At 52.8% G+C, this 23,804-nt stretch overlaps 2 protein-coding genes across 2 annotated transcripts; both read left to right on the forward strand.

Annotated features, from left to right (window-relative positions):
• The first annotated feature begins 6,376 nt into the window (after nt 1-6,376).
• On the forward strand, nt 6,377-14,124 carry HDHD5 (haloacid dehalogenase like hydrolase domain containing 5). Its single transcript, XM_063155783.1, has 8 exons — nt 6,377-6,472; nt 6,537-6,737; nt 6,896-7,008; nt 7,803-7,896; nt 8,320-8,356; nt 8,712-8,886; nt 9,183-9,371; nt 9,933-14,124. Exons 1-8 carry the CDS (start codon nt 6,377-6,379, stop codon nt 10,288-10,290), a joined length of 1,263 nt encoding a protein of 420 aa, XP_063011853.1. The 3' UTR covers nt 10,291-14,124.
• Nucleotides 14,125-19,030: 4,906 nt separating this feature from the next.
• Nucleotides 19,031-23,734, forward strand: TMEM121B (transmembrane protein 121B). Its single transcript, XM_063155785.1, has 2 exons — nt 19,031-19,202; nt 19,491-23,734. Exons 1-2 carry the CDS (start codon nt 19,031-19,033, stop codon nt 20,561-20,563), a joined length of 1,245 nt encoding a protein of 414 aa, XP_063011855.1. The 3' UTR covers nt 20,564-23,734.
• The last annotated feature ends 70 nt before the right edge of the window (nt 23,735-23,804 follow it).

The raw sequence follows: 23,804 nt of genomic DNA on the forward strand, positions 1-23,804 counted from the left end.
TGTGTCCACTTTGTTCTTGCTTTCCTAGGAAAAGCCTGCTGTGCATTAGCCATTTACCTTCTTCTCAGCTGTGCTGTGATGGGGCCAAGTGCCTGGAGCCACCAGGGTGTGATGCTGGTCAGGATTACAGCAGAATCAGGTTTCTGCAAAAATCACAGGGGTTTAAGATGGCACAGGTCTGATGCAGCCCTCAGAAATGTGTGACAGAGGGAGGGCCAGCCTGCCTTACTGCTGGGATCTGCTCTTCCTTAGAGCCTGTCTTAATTGGGAGAAAGGTGCAAATTGGGAAGCCCTGGCTGCATTCTCACCTCTCTAACTCCAGGTGTGCAAAAAAGGAGGAATTTAGGCTGGACCACAGCAGTTATAAAAGATCAATTCATTCAGCTCCATTCAAGCTTTGGGTAAATTTGGCTGCAGGGCTTCACTGAGACTCAGCTTTCTTTCAGTAGCAAAACTCCAAGGGTTTTGCTGCCAGTCTACTCCCTTTTGCCCAGTACCTTGGCTCCCTGCTCACATTTGTTGGCAAATACATCACATACAATGCTTCCTTGCTTGTCTCTTTCAGAACATAGTCTATAATTAAATTTTCAAACCTGTCTTAATGGTGGGGGTTATTTTTCCTTTTTTTTTCTTTTTTTTTTTTCTTCTTTTGTCTCCCTGTTAAAAAGAACAGAGGATACCTAGATTTGATGGGGATGTCTCACATCACTCAGCTTGGAGGGATCAGGGAGCCTGAAAAGCCTTCTCAGCATGCTGCAAAGGGCAGTTTGATCTGTAGAGCTAACTCAGTGTCAAGCCTGGTCAAGACACTACCCAGGACCCCTGTTCCCCCTTCCCCAAGCCCCACAGCAGCTGCACCCAGCTCAGGGCTGTGTTTTGATACAGAGAACACCTCACAGACAGGATTTGCTCCTGCTGCCTCTCCTTCCAGTACAGTTTTGTACCATCTCTGTGGTGGCTACAGCATGGAAAGTAAGGGAATGACTGGAGGTCATTTAATCTCCTTTTAGCATGATTTTAGGAAGGGAATAGAGGGAAGTGAGGAGAAGGCTAAATGATCAGCCCATTCTTTTCAAAGAAAGTGAATTCTTTTCAAATAGTTGCCTTGTGGAGCACCAGGTGACTTCAGGGTACAAGGTGAGGCTCTTTGCCCAAAGCACTGCTGGTGGGCATGGAAAGAAAGTGCCAGCTTGAGAGCTTCAATATCTGAGATGAAAGAGGAGGAAGCAGCTGCAAGGATGGTGGGAGGCTGAGTACAGCAAACATAGAGGCAAAAAGAGCCTGCTTCAGTCTCCAGCCAGACTCAGGAGCAAGCAAGGAGAGTAGAAAATCCATGGAAGTTTCTATTACTTCAAGCAGCCATAGCAATACTTAAAGCCTTATGCCTGTTATCTCCCCCATCTGTCACTCCCTGTGGCCTCTTCAGGTTCAATTTGTTTGAATGGGAGGTGGATGGAGCTTTGTTTGCAGCACAAGTGTTTGCTGCAGAGCATCTTATTCTGCCTTAGAGGATGAAATGTTTGCCTCCTGATCACTGCCTACCAGGAAATGGCTGATCCAGCACCAGTGGCTGCTGTCAAAAATCATGCCAATAAAAACAGAGGAGCAAAGTAAGTGGTTGAAAACAGAGATGGGCCTGAGCAAGCAGCTGGATCTATCTGTCATGTGAGCCTCCATCACTGCAGTGGGACTATGCAGGTGCCAGATGCTAAGCAAAGCCCTCTGGCCATAAAACACAGGGCTGCAGATGTGTTTTCCACCAGCTCCAAATGATCAGCCTGCTTCAGGCTTTCTTCCTATCTAAGTGTCTGAATTAGCCTCTTCACAGGTAGCAGAAGGACATTTCTTTGGTCAGAAACCTGTGGCTCTAATTGGCTCAGTCCTTAATTCCTTTCTTTGCAGGCTTGCAGCAGCTGCAATCACAGCAGGTCTATCAAGTGTTTTCTGGGCACTGAGGGACAGGCAGGTGAAGGGTCTGGCTCTCAATTCTCCTGGTTTGTCATTTTTATCAGGTTGTGTCCTCCCCCTTGGTCATTACAGGATAAGAAAGGCATTTTACTGTATTTTCTCAACCTTTAGCTTGTCCATCATTCCCCGAGCAGGCTGCAGCATGGGAAGGGGAGAGATAAACCGTGGGGGGAGGGCTGCTTCAGGCCATTAGAGCCTCTGCACTAAGGACAGAGATGGAAGGTAGGGCTGCATTCGAGGGGGGTGTGAGAAGGTCAGGAAGGGGGGGGTGATGACAGGGCTGCGAGTCCAGGGAAAATAGAGCTGCAAAGTTTACACAGGCACCCACGGGAGAAGGCTGTGGGCAACTGCCTGTTTGGCTTGTCTTTATAGTGAGCTGTGAAAGGGGCTGGGACACATCCAAGCACGGCGTGGACAGGGGAAGAAGAGGGAGTCTCCTGTGGGTGGTGTGAGAAGGGCAGACAGACAGACGATCCCTAGGGGTATGTGGGGTACAGCTGCTACCAGATGTGCCTGCAGAGGAAATCACGAGGTCCGTCCATGTACAGCACGCGGAATGGGAAGCTCCAAGCAGACACAGAGAAATTCCCAAAGCCTGAAGGGAAAAAGACACACCGAGCATTCAGCACAGGGATGATTTTAGGAAGGGAACAGAGGGAACGATGGGCTAAATCCTGCCTGGGGTGCTGGGGCTCAGCAGGCTCTGCACAGCGCGGGGCTTGGCAGCGCTGCCGCTGTCGGTGCCAGGCTCAGCCTGTGCCCGCCCGCTGGCAAAGTCCCTCCGGGTCGGTTTAAAAATAAGCGCTCCAGCCTGTTGGACAGCCTCGCTCGGAAAAATAAACACGGCAGCGCTGAGCAGTGCACAGGCACACTCTGGGGACAGCTCTCCAAGGGCAGACACCCCCAGAGCCCCCCTGGGAGCAGAACAACGCGTTCCCTTCCCTGCCCTCCCTCCGCCGGACCCCGCGTCCCCTCCGCATCCCCGAGCCCGGAGCCCCCGAGCCGGGCGCAGCGAGCGCTGCGGGCCCGCCCGGGCCGTGGAGCAGGAGCGCCGCCCGCAGGGATGGAACGGGATAGCAACCCGATAGCAAATCGGGGGGATTAAACCCGCACCAAAACCCCCACCCCCTTAACCCCGCCCCCAAAACCCCTCACCCCCAAAAAACCCAGCCCCAAAACCCCCATCCTCAAAAACCCCCACCTCCATTAACCCCAGCCCCAAAACACCCATCCTCAAAAACCCCCACCCCAAACAACCCCAGCTCCAAAACCCCCATCCTCAAAAACCCCACCCCAAAAACCCCCACATCCATTAACCCCAGCCCCAAAAGCCCTCACACCCAATACCCCCACCGGCAAATCCCTCTCCTTCAAAGCCCCCATAATCCACACCCCCATTAACCCCAGCCCCAAAAACCCCACCCCAAAAACCCCCACCTCCATTAACCCCAGCCCCAAAACACCCATCCTCAAAAACCCCCACCCCAAACAACCCCAGCTCCAAAACCCCCATCCTCAAAAACCCCACCCCAAAAACCCCCACCTCCATTAACCCCAGCCCCAAAAGCCCTCACACCCAATACCCCCACCGGCAAATCCCTCTCCTTCAAAGCCCCCATAATCCACACCCCCATTAACCCCAGCCCCAAAAACCCCACCCCAAAAACCCCCACCTCCATTAAACCCACCCCCAAAAACCCCCATACCAAAAACCCTCACCCCCAAAACCCTCACCTCCATTAACCCCATCCCCAAAAACCTCTCCCCCAAAAACCCCCAGCCCCAAAACCCTCTCCCCCAAAAACACCCATCCCAAAAGTCCCAACCTGTCCCCCTCTTCCCCCCGCCCCCATAACTCTTAGATATTTAACACACTAAATATTTTTAAATTTTTTTAGCAATGAAATATCTGTGATAGGAAACAGTCTGGATGTCTCTCCCGGTTCTTTTTTGCACCTTGGGAATGAGAAGAAAGGGACAAAAGTATCCCTACACTTAAAAGGGACTGAGAGACCCCCTCAATGCAGTTCAGTCTAGAGGCACCGAAACCAGCAAGCAAAACAACCCAACCTGTCTAACTTGTGAGTGGCTGTATCATTAAAAGGCCATAAATCCCCGTTAGCAAACACCCTGAGCAGAAATCACAGCAAATCCATCACATTTTCACTCTGCCAGGAGGGACCGCCTCGGTGGATGGCTGAGCAGCACTCAAGACAAGGCTCCTGTGTTTGTCATTAATTTCAGAAAGTCTCTGCCTCTCTCTCTGACTATTTTTCACTGACAGCCAGGGAAGGTGAGGGTTGGAGGCCTCTGGTTTGTACATAGTTGGGAAGGCACACCTCAGAGTAGCTGCAGTGTGCTGATGGAAGAAAGCTTTAAGCCCAGTTCTTCAAAAAACAAAATATTTTCAGTAACGTCTCCAAGGCCAGCATATATTTTGCCAGAGCAGGATGAGCTGCAAACACTTCGGAGAAATTAAAGTGATCCTGGCAAATTGAGGAAATTACAAAAAATAAACGGTAGGTAATTCAGTTAAGGCAAAAGCACTTAAGGAGGAATAACCATCTGTACAAATGTATATCTCTGAATTGCCAGTGCTTTAATAGCTCTGCAAATAGGGCTCTAGGTGTTAAAGTGGGTCAAAAACAAATTAAGGTTGGTGTTCATGGCAATGGAAGCGTAAAAACAAACAATTACACTGTGTAATTGATGCCTAAAGTCATACGTGTTAAACCTGCCCTTTCGAGGGACTCAGGAGATCCTGAGCCCAGTCAGAAAGCAAACAAACATTGCTTCATCTCCATGGATGTGAAATGAACCTTTCACTTTCCCCAGGTTTGGAAGGGCCTCAGCTGAATTCAGCATCAAGATTTGTTTCAGGGTGCAGGAAAGAGGGATGCAGTCTGTCAAAGGGTAAAGAAAGTGACCAGAGTTTTACAGAACCTTATTTATCTGTAGGAAAAAGGGTTTGCACAGAAAAGGCTGAGCAAAGGCAGGGCAGCAACTCACAGAATTCTTAAGGTTGGAAAAGACCTGCAAGGTCATCAAGTCCAAACTGACCGAGCACCACCTGTCAACCAGACCACGGCAGTCATTGCCACATCCAGTCATTTCTCCAACACTTCCAGGGATGCTGATTCCACCACCTCCCTGGGCAGTCCATTCCAGTACCTGATGCCACTTCCAGTGAAGAAATTCTTCCTGATGTTCAGCCTGGCACACCTTGAGCCTGATGTCCAGCCTGGCACACCTTCTCCTGTTGTTGTTGCCTGGGACAAGAGCCCGACCCCCACCTCAGGGGGAGGTCAGGGAGTTGTGGAGAGCCATAAAGTCTCTCCTGAGCCTCTCTTCCAGCCCCAGCTCCCTCAGTAGTCCTCACAGAACCCCAGACCCTTCAGCTTCGCTGCCCTTCTCTGGACTTGCTCCACACCTCAATTTTCTGCAGGGAGGAGCCCAGAACTGGATGCAGCACTCGAGGCAGCACATCCCCAATGCCAAGCACACGAGGACAATCGCTGTGCCCGTGAGCTGGCAGAGGTGCCAGGCTGCGGTACCATTCCTGGGCATGCAGATGGCAGCCAGGGCCAGCAGGCACCAGCCCGACTGAAGCCAGGCCGTGCCCAGGCCCACGCCTCCATTATCACGAGCAGCTCCGGAGCACTTCCCTCACAGAGCGAGAGCCTCCCGTTCCTTGGCTTTGTGAAGGGCTCAGATAAACCCGCTGTGATTGCACTGCAGGGCTCAAAGCCTTTGGCTCCCTGCTGCCCAAATCTCTACCGACGAGAAAATATCTAACTCTCAATGGGACACCAAGCACATTCTTATCACACAGTAGACCCTAACCCCTGACCCATCCTCGGAGCAGCCGCTGCTCTCCCGACCACCTCAGGACTGACAATGCGATTCCACTACAACTCCCCTCGACTCCTTATTCTAGGCCTACTCTCCACTATTCTTGTCATGTTCCAATGATGACAGGACATTGTACGAGAAAGCACATTCCAAGGCCACCATACTCCCGATGTACAAAAAGGACTAGGCTACGGAATAGCCTTTTCATCACATCAGAAGCCTTCTTCTTTCTAGCATGGCTCGCCGGTGATTCTGCACGCCTCTAGCACGGCAGGGCTGCTTGTGGCCAGCGCACCCCCTTTCCCTCCGGGTGCTGCTGCCTCCAGCACCCGCTCTTCTCTCCAGCTCTCGCCAAACCCGCTTTGCCCGGAGCAGGGACGGCAGAACCCTTCCCGGACACCCTCATTGCCCGCAGCCGGGCGTGGGCGGGCAGGCTGGCGGGGCTCCGGCCGCCCCCCGCGGGCAGCCGCGGGCCGGTAGCGGCGGCGTGCCCGGCCGCAGGGGCGGACGGGAGCTGTAGTCCGGGCGCGCCGGGAGCCCGAGGCGGCCGGGGCGGATGGCGCTGCGCGGCTCGCTGCGGGCCGGCCGGGCGCTGCTGCGCGCCCCGGGGCCGCCCGCCCGCGGGCTCTGCGGCCGGGTGCGTGCGCGGAGGGTGCGGGGCGGGCGCGGGGCGGGCGGGAGCTCCAGGCTGACCGTGCCCTCCGCTCGCCTTGCAGCCGCCGGCCTTCGGGTTCCTGTTCGATGTGGACGGCGTGCTGGTGCGGGGTAGCCAGCCCGTGCCCGCCGCCCGCCGCGCCTTCCAGAGGCTGACGGACGGCGGCGGGCGGCTGCGGGTGCCCGTGGTGTTCCTGACCAACGCCGGGAACTGCATGCGCTCGGACAAGGCCCGAGAGCTGTCCCGGGCGCTGGGGCTGCAGGTAACGCTGACGGGGCGGCGGGAGGGAGCCCGAGCGATCCCGGCAGGGCAGCGCCGCCGGTGCCCGGCGTGGCCGCGGCCCGGGGCAGCTCCAGAGCCGCCGGGAGAAGGGGGCACATCCTACCTGCGGGGCCCAGCCGCGCTCTCTCCGTGCCGCAGGTGCCTCCGGAGCAGGTGATCCTGTCCCACAGCCCCCTGCAGCTCTTCAGCCAGTTCCACCAGAGGTGCATGCTGGTGGCCGGGCAGGGGCCCGTGGTGGAGAACGCCCACAAGTATCCTTTGTGCCTGGTGGTGCCCTGTGTGCCCTGCTAAAGGCTGCTGCCCCTGCCCCAGCCCTGGCACTCGCTTGCTCAGCTTCTGAAGCACAAGGAGACACAAAGGTCACTGGGCTCACCTTATGGGGCAGCGTCCTTATGGACAGGTTCCGGTGCTGCTGATCGCCGTGTTGGTCACTGCCTGGCTCCCCTGTTCCGTGTTTGGCTTCTCACGCTCATGACTTCTCCTGTGATTGCTCTGCTCCTGGTGGGATGTGACCATGAGGACTCCATCAGCTTTAGGTGTCTCATTTTTGAGATCAAAGTTGTGCTCCTCCTGTTCTTCCATGGCAAAACCCATTAGAGATCACTCCAAACTGTCCCATGGATAAGGTTTTCCCCAGAATCTGACAGCAGTTGAAGAAACTCAAATATGATGGGGCGTTGAGCAGTCTGGTCCTCCTGTGCATGGCTGAAGCCAAGATGCCCAGGTGAAAAGCATGTGTTGTATTTGGTTTAGCCCATTTCATACTCTTGTCATGCAGATGATCTTTCCCAACTGTGATTTTTTTAGCATTTGAATATTTTAAGAGCTTGGTTGTACAATGTAATTAGTGGAAGGTGTTTTTGACTGGCTGAAAGCCATAAGGTTATACTTTACCACACTGCTCTGTTACTTGGACTTGCATCCCTTAATCCTGCAGATGCTCCTGCAAGTAACTTACAGAAAAATTGTCACTTAAAAAAAAAAACAAAAAAACAACAAACCAAACAAAGCAGTCTCCACAACATTCCTTGATGGTGTGAACTAGCCTGGGGTTCAAGCACGTGGTCACCATAGAGGCCCTGAGGAAGGCATATCCCCTGCTGGACATGGTGGACCTGAGCCGGAGGCCAAAAGAGCTGGTAATTCCTTGAAGCATCAGCAGAAGGGGTGTTCTGGGGCAGGGTGGCCACAGCACACAGCAAAGGGACAGGGCAGCTGTCACTGAGGTCCCTTAGCGGGAGCCTCTGCCCTTCCCAGGGTTGGCTCCTGCAGGAAGGGCAGTGACTCTCCCCTCTCCTGTCTCTGCCTTCCATTGCTGTTCCTTGCAGGGAGGGGTAAGGTGGCTTGGTTGGCATCTCCAGCTCTGAGACAGGAGTGCAAGATCTGTGAAATCCCATCTGGGGTGGGGAGGAGGAGAAATATTCCTTCAGGATTCCAGGTGGCTTTGTCCTGCCTTATTATGGAACTGCCTTGGCAGGTTCAAAGGAGGCATTTTTAGTTTTATTTTGGAGATGGCATTAGGTTTTGCATTACTAATCCAGCCTTCCTTTTTTTTCTGGCAGCCTCCTCCTCCCCCCCCTGGCTTCCCCACTATAGAAGGTAAGCAGAGGCCTGTGTTTACATATGGGCAGCAAGCAGAGCTGAGAGCAAGGCAGGCCAGCTGGGCTGGGAGCTGATGATGTGCTGTCAGCTCACTGCTGTTCATGGGCACCACATTCAGAGGATACAGCCTCGCTGCTGGGAAAAGCTGGATCAAAGCAAATTTTCCCTATGCTGTGTGCCAGTATCTGGAACCAGAGGTGCACACGGTGCAGAGATGTGCAGACTGGAGCCCTGGCACCAGCTGTGTTCCACTGGTAGCTGCACTTGCCAGGACAGCCCAGCACAGGAGGGGTTTGTTAGCTGGTGGCTTTTGGATGCTGTGAGTTTCCAAACAGCTCTCAAAATCTTACAGGGGTGATTCTGTTTGGTGAGCCAGTGAGGTGGGAGACGAGCCTGCAACTCATTGCTGATGTACTGCTGAGCAATGGGAACCCTGGGGCAGAGCTGCAGGATGTGCCATACCCTCATCTGCCTATCCTGGCCTGCAACATGGACCTCCTGTGGATGGCTGAAGCCAAGATGCCCAGGTGAGAAGCACATGTGGTGTTTGGTTTAGCCAATTAAACACTCCTCTCATGGAGATGATCTTTCTCTACTGTGATTTTTTAGCATTTGAATGTTTTAAGAGCTCGATTGTACAATGTAATTAGCAGAAACCTGAAAGCTGCATGAGAAGTAAAGGCTAAAGCTTGGGCAGCAGCAAAAGGCAGACCACTGTCTGTGGAGGGGTGTGTGGGCACCACATCCAAAACAAGCAATAACCAAGAGTGCTTGCTGCATCAGTGCTGTTACTGGGGATGCTGATGCCCTCCTTTCTGGGCAGGTTTGGCCATGGCACTTTCCTTCTCTGCCTGGAGAGCATCTACAAGAAGGTGACAGGCAAGGAGCTGAGGTATGAGGCCCTGATTGGCAAACCCAGCCCCATCACCTACCGCTATGCCCAGTACCTGATCCAGCAGCAGGCAGAGAAGCAGGGCTGGAAGGCTCCCATCCGACACCTCTATGCAGTTGGGTAAGAGACTTTTTCCTGCTGGTTTCCTTAGGGAGTTGGAAACTGACTGCTCTTTAGTGGTGGTGGGGTTTTGTTTGTTTGTTTTATACTTGCTGGGTTTTTTTCCCCTCTGGGTATTTCTAAAGTTAATACCAAAATTCCCATGGTAACTCTGGAGCCTCACATCCTGTAACAGAGGCTTGCTGGCTTTTTGTACCCTACACAGCAAAGCTGTGGACTGTAGGATGCAGAGTGCACAAAGAGCGACTCAAAGACAAAATTAAGAGACCCACTGTTAGCTCAGTTTGGCCAAAGACTTTGGGAATATAATCCAGTCATGGTTGAAACTGCTCTGGGTGCTTGGGATGTGCTGTGTCCCCTTTGAAAGGTGCACGTATCCTGAGCAGGACTCACTGCCCACTCCAGCTGCCCCTCTTGATGTTAGCAACTATCTCCCAGCCCTTTCTCTGAGGCTGCTGTCTCAGTCCCAGTCCCTCACAGCCAGAGGGTTTGTTTCTCATTTCTGAGCCCACTCTCATGGGCTTGTTTCTCCTTTCTGTTTCACACCGTGACCTTACCCAGGGATAACCCCATGTCTGACGTCTATGGGGCAAACCTCTACAACAACTACCTCAAGTCAGCTCAGCAGAACCAGGTCCAGGCTGGGCTGAAGAGGAGCCCACAGGCAGCCAGTGCCCAGGCTGAGGTTTCCCCGGAGCTGAGGAATGACAGCACCAGCTCAGTGGAGAGCTGTGAGTCCATCCTGGTCTGCACCGGGGTGTTCCGCCCCGACAGCGCCGCTCCCAGGGAAACAGGGGAGACAGTGTTCCATGGACACCGGGACTTCAGCTTCGACCCCAGCCTGGTACAGCCATCCCACATCGTGCAGGATGTGGATGAGGCTGTGCAGCTGGCTTTTAAAAAAGAAAACTGGAGCTAGGGGTTCAGACAGAGTGCCTAAAGATCTGCTGTAAGGGGTTTTATGTACTGGAAAGAGGGGAAGAATGGGGAGGGACCTGGGGTGATTTTCTAATCTAGATAATGTTAAAGAAAACTCCCTGTTGCAGCACTAAAAGCCCCTTAATTTTTTTAAAGCTCATCTGGCATCCTGACAGCTGCCCAGAGACTTTCAGCTGTGACTGTACATTGCTGCCAGCCATAATTGAGCCATAATGGAAACAGGGTATAAGGAGCAGGCTTGTCCCAGCAATCCCGGTTTTGTTCAGCTCTCACGGCTCATTCTTTTCCTTGCTTTGTGTGCAAAGATCAGGGGAGCCCACCCTCCTCTTTGTGGGGTGTTTGAGGGCAAAGCTCTTCCCCACACAAGGAGCCACCATCAGCCATTTGTAGAATGTGCTGTTTGTCCAGGCTGTGACTCAAGCACACCAAAAGCTGGGCTGTGGTGGCTCCATGCCAAGAGAAGGCTTTAAGTCTTAACATTCTCCTCGTGAAGAATAAGTGCCTACAGACTTTTAACAAATTCTCTTTGCCTGGGGATTTGCCACTGCATCACTGTCAGCCTGAAACAAAGTTCTGTTTTGCAGTCATCTGGCAGCTGTGGAGAGGCAGGGCCCCTCAAAGGAAGCTTCAGTAGCCAGAGCGACTTGCTGCAGGGCTGAGGTGAAAGTTATATTGTTCCCTCCCCCCTATTTAGCATTCTGTGAACACCCCTGCCTTTTCACATCCCACCAGGGAGCCAGCAGCCTGTGCTCAGCAGCAGAGGAAACCACTACAGAGTTTGAATTGGCAGAGTTGTCTTTGCCCAGAACTCAGTGCTGCAGCAAGAGGCTTTCTTGGCACCCACTCTGATCCCAACTGTTGCAGGGAATATCCACCTGCTCCAGCTGGCACAGCTTCCAAGGGGGCCCTTCTCTGGAAAAAGGGCCAAACAAAAAGAGTCACAGTCCACCTCTGCTCCTTCATGGCATGCAAAGATTCAAAGAGAAGATCAGTCAAGCAGGATGGTACCAGAGCCCCAGATCCCCAGGCCTGACCTTTTAGAATACAAATGTCTGTGTCTTCCAGTTCTTTTGTTCCTGTCATCCCTCATGTGGTTTGCAGCTCAGGGATACCCCATACAGTGTGACCTCTGGTCCCTCCTCTTTCTTTAACATGCAGGTAGAGTCCCCTTCACATGAATTAGCAGCTGGGACTTGCCTGCCCAGGAACATTTCCCTAACAACATGCACCTTCTGCTCTCCTAGCTCTCCTATCCAGAGAAAGACAGGACTTGTGTCTCCATAGACATTCCAAAGAAGATAAACAAAGTTTGCATGAGAAATTAGTGTGAAAGATTGGGCTTAGCAAGGAGTGTCTTAATTCCAGAGGAGCACTGTGATTTTAGAAGCACAAATCAGCCTGTGTATATGATGAAAAGCCTTGGAGCCAACACAACTGAGTTGATTTTCCTAATTACAGTCAGCTCACACCACACTGAAGAACAGTGTGAAGAACCGTCAGAAATGGGTCTGCTCTGCCTCTTCTCTCCTCCTTCCTGCTTTACCAGGCAGCTGCATACCCAGGGTGCAAACATGTTCTGCACACAAATTTGAGTTCTTGATTCAAATCTCAGCATCCACGTCCACCAAAATTTTGCTCCAGCAGCTCTCCATCCTCTCAATACTGATGTATCTTCCTAGGAAGGTCACTGCAGCATAGGCTCAATTCTCAAGTTGTGCCAGGCTCTGTGTGTGCGGCAGATTTTGTGCTCTCTCAGTTATCCAGGCAAAAGAGTTCCTTCTCTGTTTCTCTATCCTTCCCTTCATGAATAGGAGCAGAAAATTACCTCTTTGCATGTGCTTCCCTCAGTGAAATCCACAACGGGAAGCAGTTTCTTCCTCTCTTACCATTACTTGGGGTTCTTCTCCTTTGTCTCATCAGGACAAGAACTGCTTGGCTGCTTCTAAAAGAAGCTGTAATGGGAGGGACATGGATTTGAATCCTTTTCCTTTTGCTGCAGAGAGAAGGAAATCACCATTTCATCTCGTTGCACAGAACAAGGGCTTGTCTCCAGTTCCCAGAAGGGCAGGCACTTGGGATATAACACAGGGAAGGTCCTTTAGCTGCAGCGCCTCTCCACAGTCACAGCCGTGGAGCTGAAACTGGAGCCCAAACCCCATTTATTCACAGGGTGGCTCCAGTGTCCCTCAGCCTCCCTTTTCAGAGATGCCACCCACTGCAGAAGGAAGAACTCTCCCTTTGCTTGCAGTGCTTGCTGACTTGGGTGTAACTTTGCTGGCATTCCTGGGCATGGTCCTCCTAGCCAGACCTCAGGGAGGTGTTTGCTGGCAGGAAGAAGGAGCCACATCTTCAGCATGGTGTGACTGCAGAAACGCTGAGCTCTGTCCCTCTGCAGCCAGCCCTGGCAGGGCTCTGTCCCGTTCCTTGCTGGAAGTGTGGTGCCAGTTACTCAGAGAGAAGGTGCTGCTGGAGCCCTGTGCCCTGAGGGCTGTGGCACCTCTCCCAGGGAAGGAAGGAAGGTTTGCATTTGCACAGAGAGGGAGCCAGGCGTCTCCATCTTTGGAATAGCAGCGGAGGTGAGCTGACTGATGTGAATCTGCTTCAGATGCCAAATCTGCTTTTAGCTCTGGATCACTTTTTTTTTTCCCACCACTCTTAAAAATGTGTAGGAGGAACTTCGGTGTAAGGAACTTTAAAAAAATGCTTTGCTTGCGAGTTGAAAATTGAACAGAAGGGAGGAGAAAGAATCTAGAAATATCTTGTACCCTTTGCCTAATTCATACCAAGTAAGGTTGCATAAAAAACTCTCCTTTGTTGCTCTCTGCACTAATTAGCCAGATGGGCTGCCCTTGGTCTGAGCAATGCAAAGACCTTTCCCCTCTTCCCCTTCTTAGCTCCCTGACAGTGCACTTTGCCCAAGTCCCTGCCTGGGAATTGCATGATGGAGTAGGGAATCCAGCTTCTCCAGCTGCTCTTGGACACTGGCTTGATTCTGAAAGGTTTCTGTTGATGGCATTGCTTGGCAGGTCTCCTCTGTTCCATGAGCTGTGCTAGAGTTGTACAGGCTTGTAGCTTATGTCCAGTTCATTTATGGACATTTGTTATTGCCAGAATTCAGTGAAATCCTTTTTCCTTGGAGCTGCAGCTTCCTGGAATTAGCTTCCAGCATGGCTGGAAGGAAACGCTTCCTTTGTCTCATGTATTGCTCAGAAGAGGTTTCTCCAAAGGAGTATTTCTGTCCTTTGGAGCTGTCATCCTTCTGTGCAGGCTGTGGGACCAAGCAGGAGAGGGGACTTCACTGCTGCTCCAATACCTTAATATTTACATGGTGCACTGCCCTGTACAGCAAACAGGGCAAAGACCTGATCCTAGCAGCTCCATCTTCCAAAGATAAACAGGTTTCAGTCAAGCCAGAAGGGAGCTTGCAACTGAGGCTAGTGGGAAGGAACAAGGGATTGACTTGTTTTGGATCTGAAACCAAGAGCTTTTACAGCATGCAATAACACGGTGGCCAGAGAAGTGAATTCCTTTATTCCACAGGACACATGCAACTGCTAACCTGGCATTCAGGGCATCAGATAACACTGCTGTCCCCTTTCTTCCAGTCCTAACCCTGCCATGTCTTTCTCCCTCCAATAAATGGTAAAATGTTTCAGATTGTGTCATGTGCACTGTAGAAGTGATTATATATCATACAGAGAAATCACAAACTGTGATTATTTTAGATTTCATATTAATTTCAGTGCAGTTACAGAGTTGCTGCTTTGTTCAACCACATATGTAAAATAATAAAATATGTTTTCTTTGAAATTAATTTTAACTTCCTGTGTGTACATTTAATGGATATTATCCTGCTCTCTTTCACATCTTTGCCCTAGAAGACTATTAAGGCAAATTCTGTTTGCTTTTTCTTTTTTTTTTCCCCTGTTCTTCGAGCTACCACCAGATTTTCTTGAGGGACCCACCCTGAAAGATACCCCTTCAGCAATTAACTGGCAAACTTTCACACTAGAACCAAAAGCTTCCCCTGATTTCAACAGAAAATTCAAAATCTTGCTAGGTTAAACCATCATCTTTAATAATCTAGAAACAGCCAATATAAAAACTTTTTATATTTTATCAGAAAATTTCCTATCTACAAAGTTCACTTGCATTGTTTTTATATTTTATGAGAAAGCTTCCCATCTACAAAGTCCACAGCTCACAGGAGGCACATTAGACAGCAAAACAAGTGTGATGCCGAGTCCTGAGAACTTGATGTTGAAAGCAACAATCATAAAGCACTTTGGGAGGGACTGGACAAGGATTCCCAATCTCAGCAGAGAGAGGATATATATATATTCAGAATTTAACTGAATTATATTCTACATCTTGGAGATGTGACCTACAGCCCCAACCTCTATTAAATAACAAATAAAAAGTGTTAAACAGCCTCCTCCTTTTGTCCAGTGCTCTGGTAGTTGGAGCACTCACCCAAGATGGGGCCAGTCAAGGTTTAGTTAAGCAGGGAGAGATCACAACCTGAGGCTCCCAGGTGCTTTTAATCCTCTTGTCAGAGCACAAGGGCAGCCCGGGGTTGAGGTGTCCCTGGCAGGAGAGGCTGAGCTGGAATTGAGTCCCATAGAAATCCTTACCCAGCCCAAGGTGCAGAGTTAAACACTGAGGAAGAACCAGCTTGAGCAAAAGGACTGAGAGCCCTGAGGAGTTTGCTCCCAGGGGAATGCTGTGAGGAATTCCTGCCAGGGTGACCCTTGGGAAGTGCTTGGGCCCTGCTTGCCCTGGTGCCTGTAGGGGCCTGTCCAAACCCTTCCCTTGCCAGGCCTTCCTAACCCCAACTATAAAAGCACAAATCTTTATGGGTGTTTTTACTGCTGCAGTTAATTTGATGAACACTTTTCACTTATAGACCTGCATAGATCTAGTCTGCAACAGTTTAAACCCTGCACCAGCAGGGCAGCACTGTGTTCTCTAGGAACCAAACCTCCATCAAAAACACTTAATTCACTGTAACACACCTGCTTTTCCTTTTCAGTCATCTAAACTATGAAGAGCTTCCACTTTCTCCTCAAGGTCACTCAATAGATGCTCTATGCTAAGACTGAGTAAAGACAAAACACCAAAAGCAAACCCCAAATCCACTCTCCAAGCCCCCTACCCTGCTACAAGCACAAAAAGAAATGTCTTGGCAATGTCTGCTGGCATTGAAAGCTCTTTGAACTGAAATGTAATTACAAGCAATAGACTGTTAACACTTCAGTATCCTTTTGAAGAGGATCTGCATTTCCTGAGCCATAACACAGGATCAGCAGTTCAGGTGCAAAGGCTGTGTTTGGAAGCCAAGGCATCGTTGAATTTTGGTGCTGGCCAGGTGAAACTTTTTTGCACTTATCTGTCACTTCAGCCCTGACCATTTGAATGGGTTGGATAAGTGCAGCACAAAGTGTGTGTCAGAGAATCCCAGAAGCTTCCTTTCCCACACAAAAGGCATTTTAAGTATGGTTGGAGCAGATTATGCTCAAACTCCCTGAGATCAGCTTTGCCTCTTTCCCTCCCACTGCTGCCAGTTTCTGACAGCTCACTGCAGGGTATAATTAGGAATCTAGTTTCTGGTCTTTCTTTCAGGCATATATCTGCCCTGTTTTTCTTATTTTTTTTTCCTTCCCCCAAGAAATTGAGTCATTATTTTGTTTCCTCCCAAGTTCAGCCCTCGAGAAAGTTTTGCCATCCCCCAGCAGGGGTATTTTTGAGGGCACACTTGTTTCCACTTGCAGTGTAAACTAAAAATGGTAGCATTTTAGATATTCAGTATGACTATTGCACAAAACTCTGTCTGCTGTTTGCCTTTAAATATGTGTATACACACACATCTCTATGCATACACATCAATACATAAAAAAGCCAAAAACATAGCTTGGGAACTACTAAAGAGTAGACTCTATTTATAGTTTAGCTTTTTAATGTTTTAACAGCAATGGTTAAGCACTAACACATCCAAGGACTGCACATTGCATTAAATAACTGGATCACATGGGAAGCATCATCTTGTCATATCCCATCCTACAGTGTGCCACAAAAAGCTCTTCAGAGCTCTCTCGAGTAGAAGTCATTTTTCCCCTCATTCCCATTTTGAAGCAGAGGCACAATTTCTGCTTCCTTTCCTACAAATAAGCTCCTTTCTTATCTTCACTTCTTTGTTTTTGTGTTTGCACTGCTGGAGCCCATGCTGAAGCCCTTGAGCTTCCACCCTCCTTCCTGGTGTTCCCCATTCCTTGTCATAGCTCCCCTTGCTGTGCCACCACAGGTTCTCCCTGTTCCCACCTACCTTGGATGCAGGAACCTTCATCAGAGCCCAGCAGGCATCCTGTGGTGTCTGGAGAACCCTTTTCATGAGGCTGCTCCTGCCCTGCTCACACAGCCCCAGCTCAGCAGGCCCCCTGAGCTCCCTCCCAGCAGCCTCAATTCCCTGCTCCCAGCTCCCCACATCCCCTGGGGGCAGGGTCAGAGCCATTTCCCAGCTCTGCACCCCAGCTGTGGGTGACAGCCCTCCCAAAGCCCAAGGATCCCCACCCCATTCCCTTCACCCACACAGCCTCCCAAAGCTTTGGGGAATGGGGCTGCTTTGTGAAACGAGGGCCTGGATGAAGAGCAGGGCTGTGAGTGCCTGTGGTGGGCTGCCAGGGCAGCTAAATGAGTCCAGCCCCTGGCACACAGGGAATTGCACTGCTCAGGAAACCCAGAGCACAACAGCCAAGGAGGCAGAGCTGCCACTGTCTGCTGCCCAGGCAGGGCAGGAGCAGCACCCTCTGCACGGGGGCTGTTGCCCTCAGCAGCCCAGATGGATGCTTGGTTTTCATTCCACATCCCCTCATGGAAGTGGAAAACTCCCCTTGCAGGCAAGAGCAATTTAGCTAATGCTGAGGGCTGACCACACATAAATCATGGCTTACCTGAGAAGAGTCAGGTGAAGGCACTCACGCACCTTGGATAAAAGCCAGGATCCAGAACATAAGGATGGGGTTTCACCTTCTACCATGGGGCACACAGTCTTACACTGCCATCCAAGCCAGCCTTTATGTGGAAACCACATGAGAAGGCACAGCTGGGGTCACTCACACCACTCTGAGCTATCCTGAGCCGGGCAACTCCCAACACCTGCCCAGGAACATGAAACAGCACCAGAGAGAGCAATCATCCTCCCTGGCCACAGACCCCAGCCTCCTGCTGCCTATCAAACAGAGCCCATCCACAGAGCCCTCAGTGGAGTGTTTGTGGGGTTGTACAAAATTGTAGACAGTGAAGTCTTTGTGGGGTTGTACAGAACCTTCAGTAAAATCATTGTGGGGTTGTACAAAAATTGTAGACTTTTTTAGACAAAAATCTAAGCAACTTTTTGGCCATGAATTTTTCTTGGGCAGCAAAGTCAGTGAGAGAAAGCCTTCCCCTGATCGTTGCTGTGTGCCCAAAGAGATCTTTGTGTCAATCCACCCCAAGTTTTCCCTTTCCCTTACTCAGTTACCTCTTTGCTTCAAGTTTAAGCATGAATTCTCCTTGTACTCCAGACTGATTTCTCCTTGTAGCCAAGAGCAGCAGGGACATTGCCTGGGGCAGGGCTCCTCAGGGAGCCTGCAATAACATGTATTCGATGGTTGTCACTGCTGTCCTGGACGTCCTTTCCCAGCACCAAGCAGCATTTGCTCAGTGCCATGTGTTGATTCAGCAACATGCTGAAAACGTGAAGCTGTTTTGGATCTTTATCACAAAGTGTAGTTAATACAGATGTTTGTGGAGACAGTTTATTTGATGTGCCACACATCATTGTCAGGCAGCACCTGGCTCATCATGGGTGGGCACAGGTACAGATGAGGAGCTGGTGATGCTGAGCACTAAGGCACTTTGGAACATGACATGCCAAGCCATTAGTGCTGGTGATAAACAGATGCAGCCAGCTATTAAGCTCAATTCAAGGCCATTAAAAGTGGGTCAATAAAGGTCCCAATTGTTGATTTCAGTCGAAGTAAGAACTCCAGAGCTGTTCATATCAATTCAAAGGCTCTGTCCCATCATGGCAAAGTGGGCAGGGCCCTCAGCACATGGATTGGCTCAACTCAGAAACCTGATGGGATAAAGGACACTTTGATGAACAAACACACCAGACCAAATGCAGGGGCAGAGGAATGTCCAGCAGCACAGATGAGCCACAAATGAGCGCTCTGTGAAGTAGGCTCTGTGCCAGGCCAACTGGTCTTTGTCTTGCCCAGCCTGGAGAGACCAGAGAAGGCTGAAGCACATCCGATGTTAAGGGCTGGGTGCCGCGGGGCTGTGGCACGTCCATGGGCGGCTGGCGGGGTTCCTGCGGGGCAGGAGGCAGGACGGTCCCGGGGATGTGGCAGGGGAGCATCCCGGGGGACAGGGCGAGGGCGCCTTCCTCACCCTCCCGTTGTCGCCCCCTCCTCCCCTCCCCCGGCCGCGCAGCCTCTCCCCCAGCCCCAGCCCCAGCCGCAGCCCACCCACCGCCGCCAGCCGCCCGCCCCGGCTCCGGCAGCTGCTGCGGCTGTGCTCGGCGCCGCCCCCGGGCTCCCCCGCCGCCGCTCGGGCTCTCCGCGCCGCTGCCGCCGCCGCCGCCGGGCCCGGGGCCGCTGCGGGGGGCGGGCCGGGGGCGGGCCGGGGGCCGCGGCGCGGCCGTCGGGCCCGGCGCGCCGGCTCGGGGGCCGGGGAGGACCATGCACCGCGCTGCCTCCAACCAGCGCTCGGTCTCCTCCTCCTCGGGCTCCTTCCAGCCGCCGCCGCCGCCGCCGCCGCCGCCGCTGCCGCCGCACGCCGCCGACCGGCAGCCCCTCTTCCAGCGGGGCTCCAGCAGCGGCGGCAGCCGGCGGGGCTCGGGGTCGAGCTCGGGCTCGGCGCGGGCCCGCCGCCCTCGCAGCCCCCGCAGCAGCGCCGAGCAAGAGGAGGAGGAGGAGGAGGAGGAGGAAGAGGAGGAGGACAGCAGCAGCATCAGCAAGCCCCTGGTGCCGCCGCCCGCCACCCCGCTGCCCGCCGCCGCCTCGCCGCTCCCCAGCAGCAGCAGCAGCATCAGCAGCGGCGGCTGCGGGAGCCCGGGCCGCAGCATGACGGCGGCGGAGCTGTACGGGGCGGCGGCGGCGGGCGGCGGGGCGGGGGGCGGCGGGGCGGCGGCGGGGGCGCTGCTGGGGCCCGGCGGGGCGGGGGGAGGGCGGCGCTGGGGCTTCCAGGCGCTGTCCCTGGTGCTGCTGCTGGGGCAGGGCGCGCTGCTGGACCTCTACCTGATCGCCGTCACCGACCTGTACTGGTGCAGCTGGATCGCCACCGACCTGGTGCTGGCGGCCGGCTGGGGCATCTTCTTCTGCCGCAACAGCCGGGCGCGCCGCCGGGAGCGGCCCCCGCCGCCCCCCGGGCCGCCGCCGCCGCACCCGCTGCTCCTGCACGGCCCCCCCGGCGGCCGCGGGGCCGGGGGCCGCGGGGCCGGGGTCCCCCCCCGCGGCGGCGACTTCGCCTACGCGCACCTCGCCTGGCTCATCTACTCCATCGCCTTCACGCCCAAGGCGGCGCTGATCCTGGGCACCTCCATCCTGGAGCTGATCGAGCTGCGCCTGCCGCTGGGCACCACCGGCTTCCGCATCACCCTGGCGCTGTCCGCGCCGCTGCTGTACTGCCTGCTGCGGGCCATCGGCACCGAGGGCGCCGGGCAGCTGCTCCTGCCGCCGCAGCCGCCGCCGCAGCACCGCGCCGCCGCCGCCTTCCTCGCCACCTGCCTCGACCTGCTCGACAGCTTCTCCCTGCTGGAGCTGGTGCTGCAGCCCGGGCGGCCGGCGCCGCTGCCCGCCCCGCTGCGCTACCTGCTCATCGCCGTCTACTTCCTCTGCCTGGCCTCGCCGGTGCTGTGGCTGTACGAGCTGAGCGCCGCCCGCCCGCCCGGCGCCGCCCGCCTCGCCCTGCACCTCCTGCTGCCCGCCGGGCTGCTGGACGCGCCGCTGCTGGCGCTGCGCTGCCTCCTGCTCCTGCGCTACCAGCAGCCGCTCTCCCTCTTCATGCTCAAGAACCTCTTCTTCCTGACCTGCCGCGGCCTGGAGGCGCTGGAGACCTGCTGCCTCCTCCGGCCCGCCGCCGCCCCGCCGCCCGCCAAGTACGGCCCGGCCGCCGCCGCGCCCGCCGCCGCCCCGCTGGCCCACGGGCTCTCCGACGTGGACGTGGGGCCCCACGGGTACGTGAACGCCTTGGCGGTCACCGCCCAGGGCTGAGCCCCCGGGCCCGCTCCCGGCAGAGAATCTGTCTCTGCGTTCTGCTCAGGTTCCCTCCGCCGTGGCCGAGCAGGGGAAGGGGACGTGGGTTTCCCCGTCGGACTCCCGTTCCCCTCCTCCCTTCCTCATGGACAAATCCAGCAGCGGAAGCTCCGCACAAACCCGACTACCTGCAGAAGCCTACGGATGACGCTTGTCCCCGAAAAACGCACCTGTCTTTCATGACAAGACTTCTTCCAGTGCTTCTGCATCTCCACTGTCTGGAGGGTCCCACTCTTCCCCCCCCTCCCAGGACATTGTGTTGCTTTGTCACCGAAAAGGTTCAGTTTTTTCCTTTTCATCCTCAACAGGGACCAGTGCATTTGTCCCCTCCTTTAAGAACTCCTGCTGACCACAATAACGAGATGCAAGAGGGGCCTGACCAGCAGATGTTGCCTCCAGGTATGGGAAGGACAGAAGGAAGCACGCTTTGGTTTCCCTCGGTCCTGCAAAGCTGCTGCCTGTGTTTCCCAGGCCTTTGTGTACAGCTAAGGAACCTCTGGAAGCACGCTGGCCACTCGGTCACTTCAGCCCATGAGCCACCTTCTCCTAGCCAAAATGTCTACCTCTGTGCTTCAACCTTTTGCATCTTACATTGACTTCACACGCTAAAGAAACCAGTCCAGCATGGACACAAACCAGGGCTTAGGCCCCATTTCATACCCACCAAGACATTTATTTCTGGTGAGAACAGGGTTTACAGCAGCCTCCTGCTGGCATCCCCACGTGCTGGGGCTCTCATTTCTCTGTGAATATGCATGTTTACGGGATCAGCGTTGGTTTTCTTTTACACGGAGCATAGGGTCTTCCTTTCCACAGCCAGAAAGGCTGGAAAATTTCCTCTGGCCCCCTTCCATGCCTGCTGGAGAGAGCAGAGATGGGGCTGAGCCTGCAGAGTGCCCCCTCTCCAAGAGCAGAGCAGAGCAGAGCACACTGGCACTGCTCGGGGTGGGCTCCATGCTCAGTGAACCAAACATTTCAGCACAGAAAAAGCAAAGTGCTGCAGGAGCCCTCGGGCCACAGGGGCTGTCGAGCTTTGGTGAAAGCCCATGGATCAGCATCCTGTCCTCTGTGTGCATGTGGTTTAGGGTAGGTGGGGAAAAATTGTTAGTAGCCTCTCATAGGAACACAGTTTTCTTTGGTTTGAAGCTCCATGAATGTTGGGTGGGGTTAAGGCCTGCTCTTCTGCCTGGCTGCTGCTGCTCCTGAAACCAGCCCATGGAAGGAGGAGCACACAGACCACGTCTGGAGGAAGGACTTTGCCCCTCCCAGGCTTATCTTTTGTTATCTGGGCAAGGCTGCAATAATTGTGAAAAACAAGTTTCCTGTTGCAAGTTTTGGTTTTTTTTTTTTTTTTTTTTTCAAGCTGTCCTGATGGGAAGGGGAAATAAAGCACAACCAACTGCTACCCACAGCAGGACTGCAGGTGCAGCCCAGGCTTCTTCCGCACACACATTTATTCTTTCTTTCAGGGCTTGGGCTTCAGAGCCTCTGTCCCACCTTCCTTGTCACAGAGTGGGATCAACTGCCTGCTCCGGTGGACTGCTACAACAAAATGTTTACAGTCTGGTAATTCCAGCTCCAGAGGCAGAGGTGGGGCTGCCATGGGGCTCCTCTGCCCCAGCTCTCAGTGGCTGATGGGCTTTGAGGGGCTGGAAGAGCCCCTGGAAAAGATGGGTCAATAGTGCTGTTCTGTTCAGAAGTGCAGCTAGGATGGGTGACTCGCTGCTCTCCTCGTGCCAAATGGAGAGCAGGCAAAAGCTAGGCTTAACTTTCCCACCAGTGCTTTATTTTTAACCTGAGCCCTTTCGTGGGCAGTTGTGTGAATTTTGGCCAGTGGCCTTTCTCTTCGGTAACTTCTTCTTGTCTGGACAATCTTGGTGCTGTGAGTGACTGTGATTGTAAAACTTGGTACTGTGAACTTTTCCTATGTGATGTGACATGTGTTGAGGGGATGCTAAGTTCCTGGCCAAAGGAGGTGTAATTACAGGCATATTCTGCTTGTACAGATATTTGTTTCCTTGCACCTTCCTTTTTAGTAGTAGAAGCTCAGAAATAATTATTCGAGAGACAATAAGGTGATACCTGAACCTAGGACTACTCCATTCTTCAGTCAAAAAGCTGAAAGGAAAAAAAATAAATCCCCAACCAACTTTGCAAAAAAAAAGCTTTTCATCACCGACTACGTTTGGCTGCTCCTATGGCCAAGTTCCCAAAAGCACCAAGTGCTAACCCCTAATACACTGAAGCATGAGCATAGTTGAGACATCAGAAGAATCACAGCACAATTATTGAGTCTTATTTCAGTACCCCTCCATAGCCCATAACAAAGTTGCTGTTTCAAAAGTGAGTGCCTTTTTCCAGTTAGGACGTTCTTGAGAAAAATGGCATATTTGAAATTTATCTGGCCATGGCATTTTTAACCCATTGGCAGTGAACTCACAGTTCAGATTTTTCCATGGATGAAAAGGTTGCCCGGGACGCACGACCCTGCAAAATGACACTTGTGTTGCATAGAATTCCTTTGTAGGAAAAGTTGTTCTTTGTGGTGCCATGGTTTCTAGGTTGTTAGGAATTGTGCTGTTTGAGAGTGTTAAAACTCTTGTAGTTGCCTATACTGAAGCCCCCTTGCAGCTCTGCTGCTCCTGCAATTACCTACTATGAAAAAACATTTAAAGATCTTCACTGTCCTGTTTATAAACCCGCTCCTCCTCTTGAATCCCCTCCTCTTTGGTAATTGAGCTCTTGCTTCCTTAAACCTTTCTGTTTGCAGCAGAGAGCTGGTGGCACCACGGAAGTGCAAACAATACCTCTCCTGATGCACCTTGCACAACTCCTGTACATTGTGCCAACATTAATTACTGGTCCAGGTCAGTAACACTTTGCTGAACAAATTTGTGCCATACTAAGACACAGGTCCCTTTGGATCCTGTTACCCAACTCAGTTATTTAGCATTTTACTGCTCTTTGTTTGCTATCCTGACAAAAGAGATGACTACTCCCAGGAGGGGAAATGGAAGTGAGAGATAAGGCCTGTGGCTGATGGACACTTGGCATCCCCCTGGCATTAATCAGAACTTGTATTTTTTAAAAAGCAAGATTGTTAAAATAAAATTAGAAACTTGTGACTGATTTTGTTCCTTTTTTCCCCCTCCTTTGATTCTTGCTGGGATATTCAATTTTGTATTGAATAGGGACCAAC

The sequence above is a fragment of the Melospiza melodia genome, chromosome 4 (assembly GCF_035770615.1).
Source record: "Melospiza melodia melodia isolate bMelMel2 chromosome 4, bMelMel2.pri, whole genome shotgun sequence".
NCBI lineage: Eukaryota > Metazoa > Chordata > Aves > Passeriformes > Passerellidae > Melospiza > Melospiza melodia.

Excerpts from the sequence above, each read along its gene's own strand:
- HDHD5 (XM_063155783.1), top strand. The coding sequence starts at position 6,377 with ATGGCGCTGCGCGGCTCGCTGCGGGCCGGCCGGGCGCTGCTGCGCGCC. Across the intron at positions 7,897-8,319 it reads GCCGGAGGCCAAAAGAGCTG|CCTCCTCCTCCCCCCCCTGG; the intron begins GTAATTCCTTGA and ends TTTTTCTGGCAG. Across the intron at positions 8,887-9,182 it reads GCTGAAGCCAAGATGCCCAG|GTTTGGCCATGGCACTTTCC; the intron begins GTGAGAAGCACA and ends CTTTCTGGGCAG.
- TMEM121B (XM_063155785.1), top strand. The coding sequence starts at position 19,031 with ATGCACCGCGCTGCCTCCAACCAGCGCTCGGTCTCCTCCTCCTCGGGC. Across the intron at positions 19,203-19,490 it reads GGGCTCGGGGTCGAGCTCGG|TGCTGGGGCCCGGCGGGGCG; the intron begins GCTCGGCGCGGG and ends CGGCGGGGGCGC.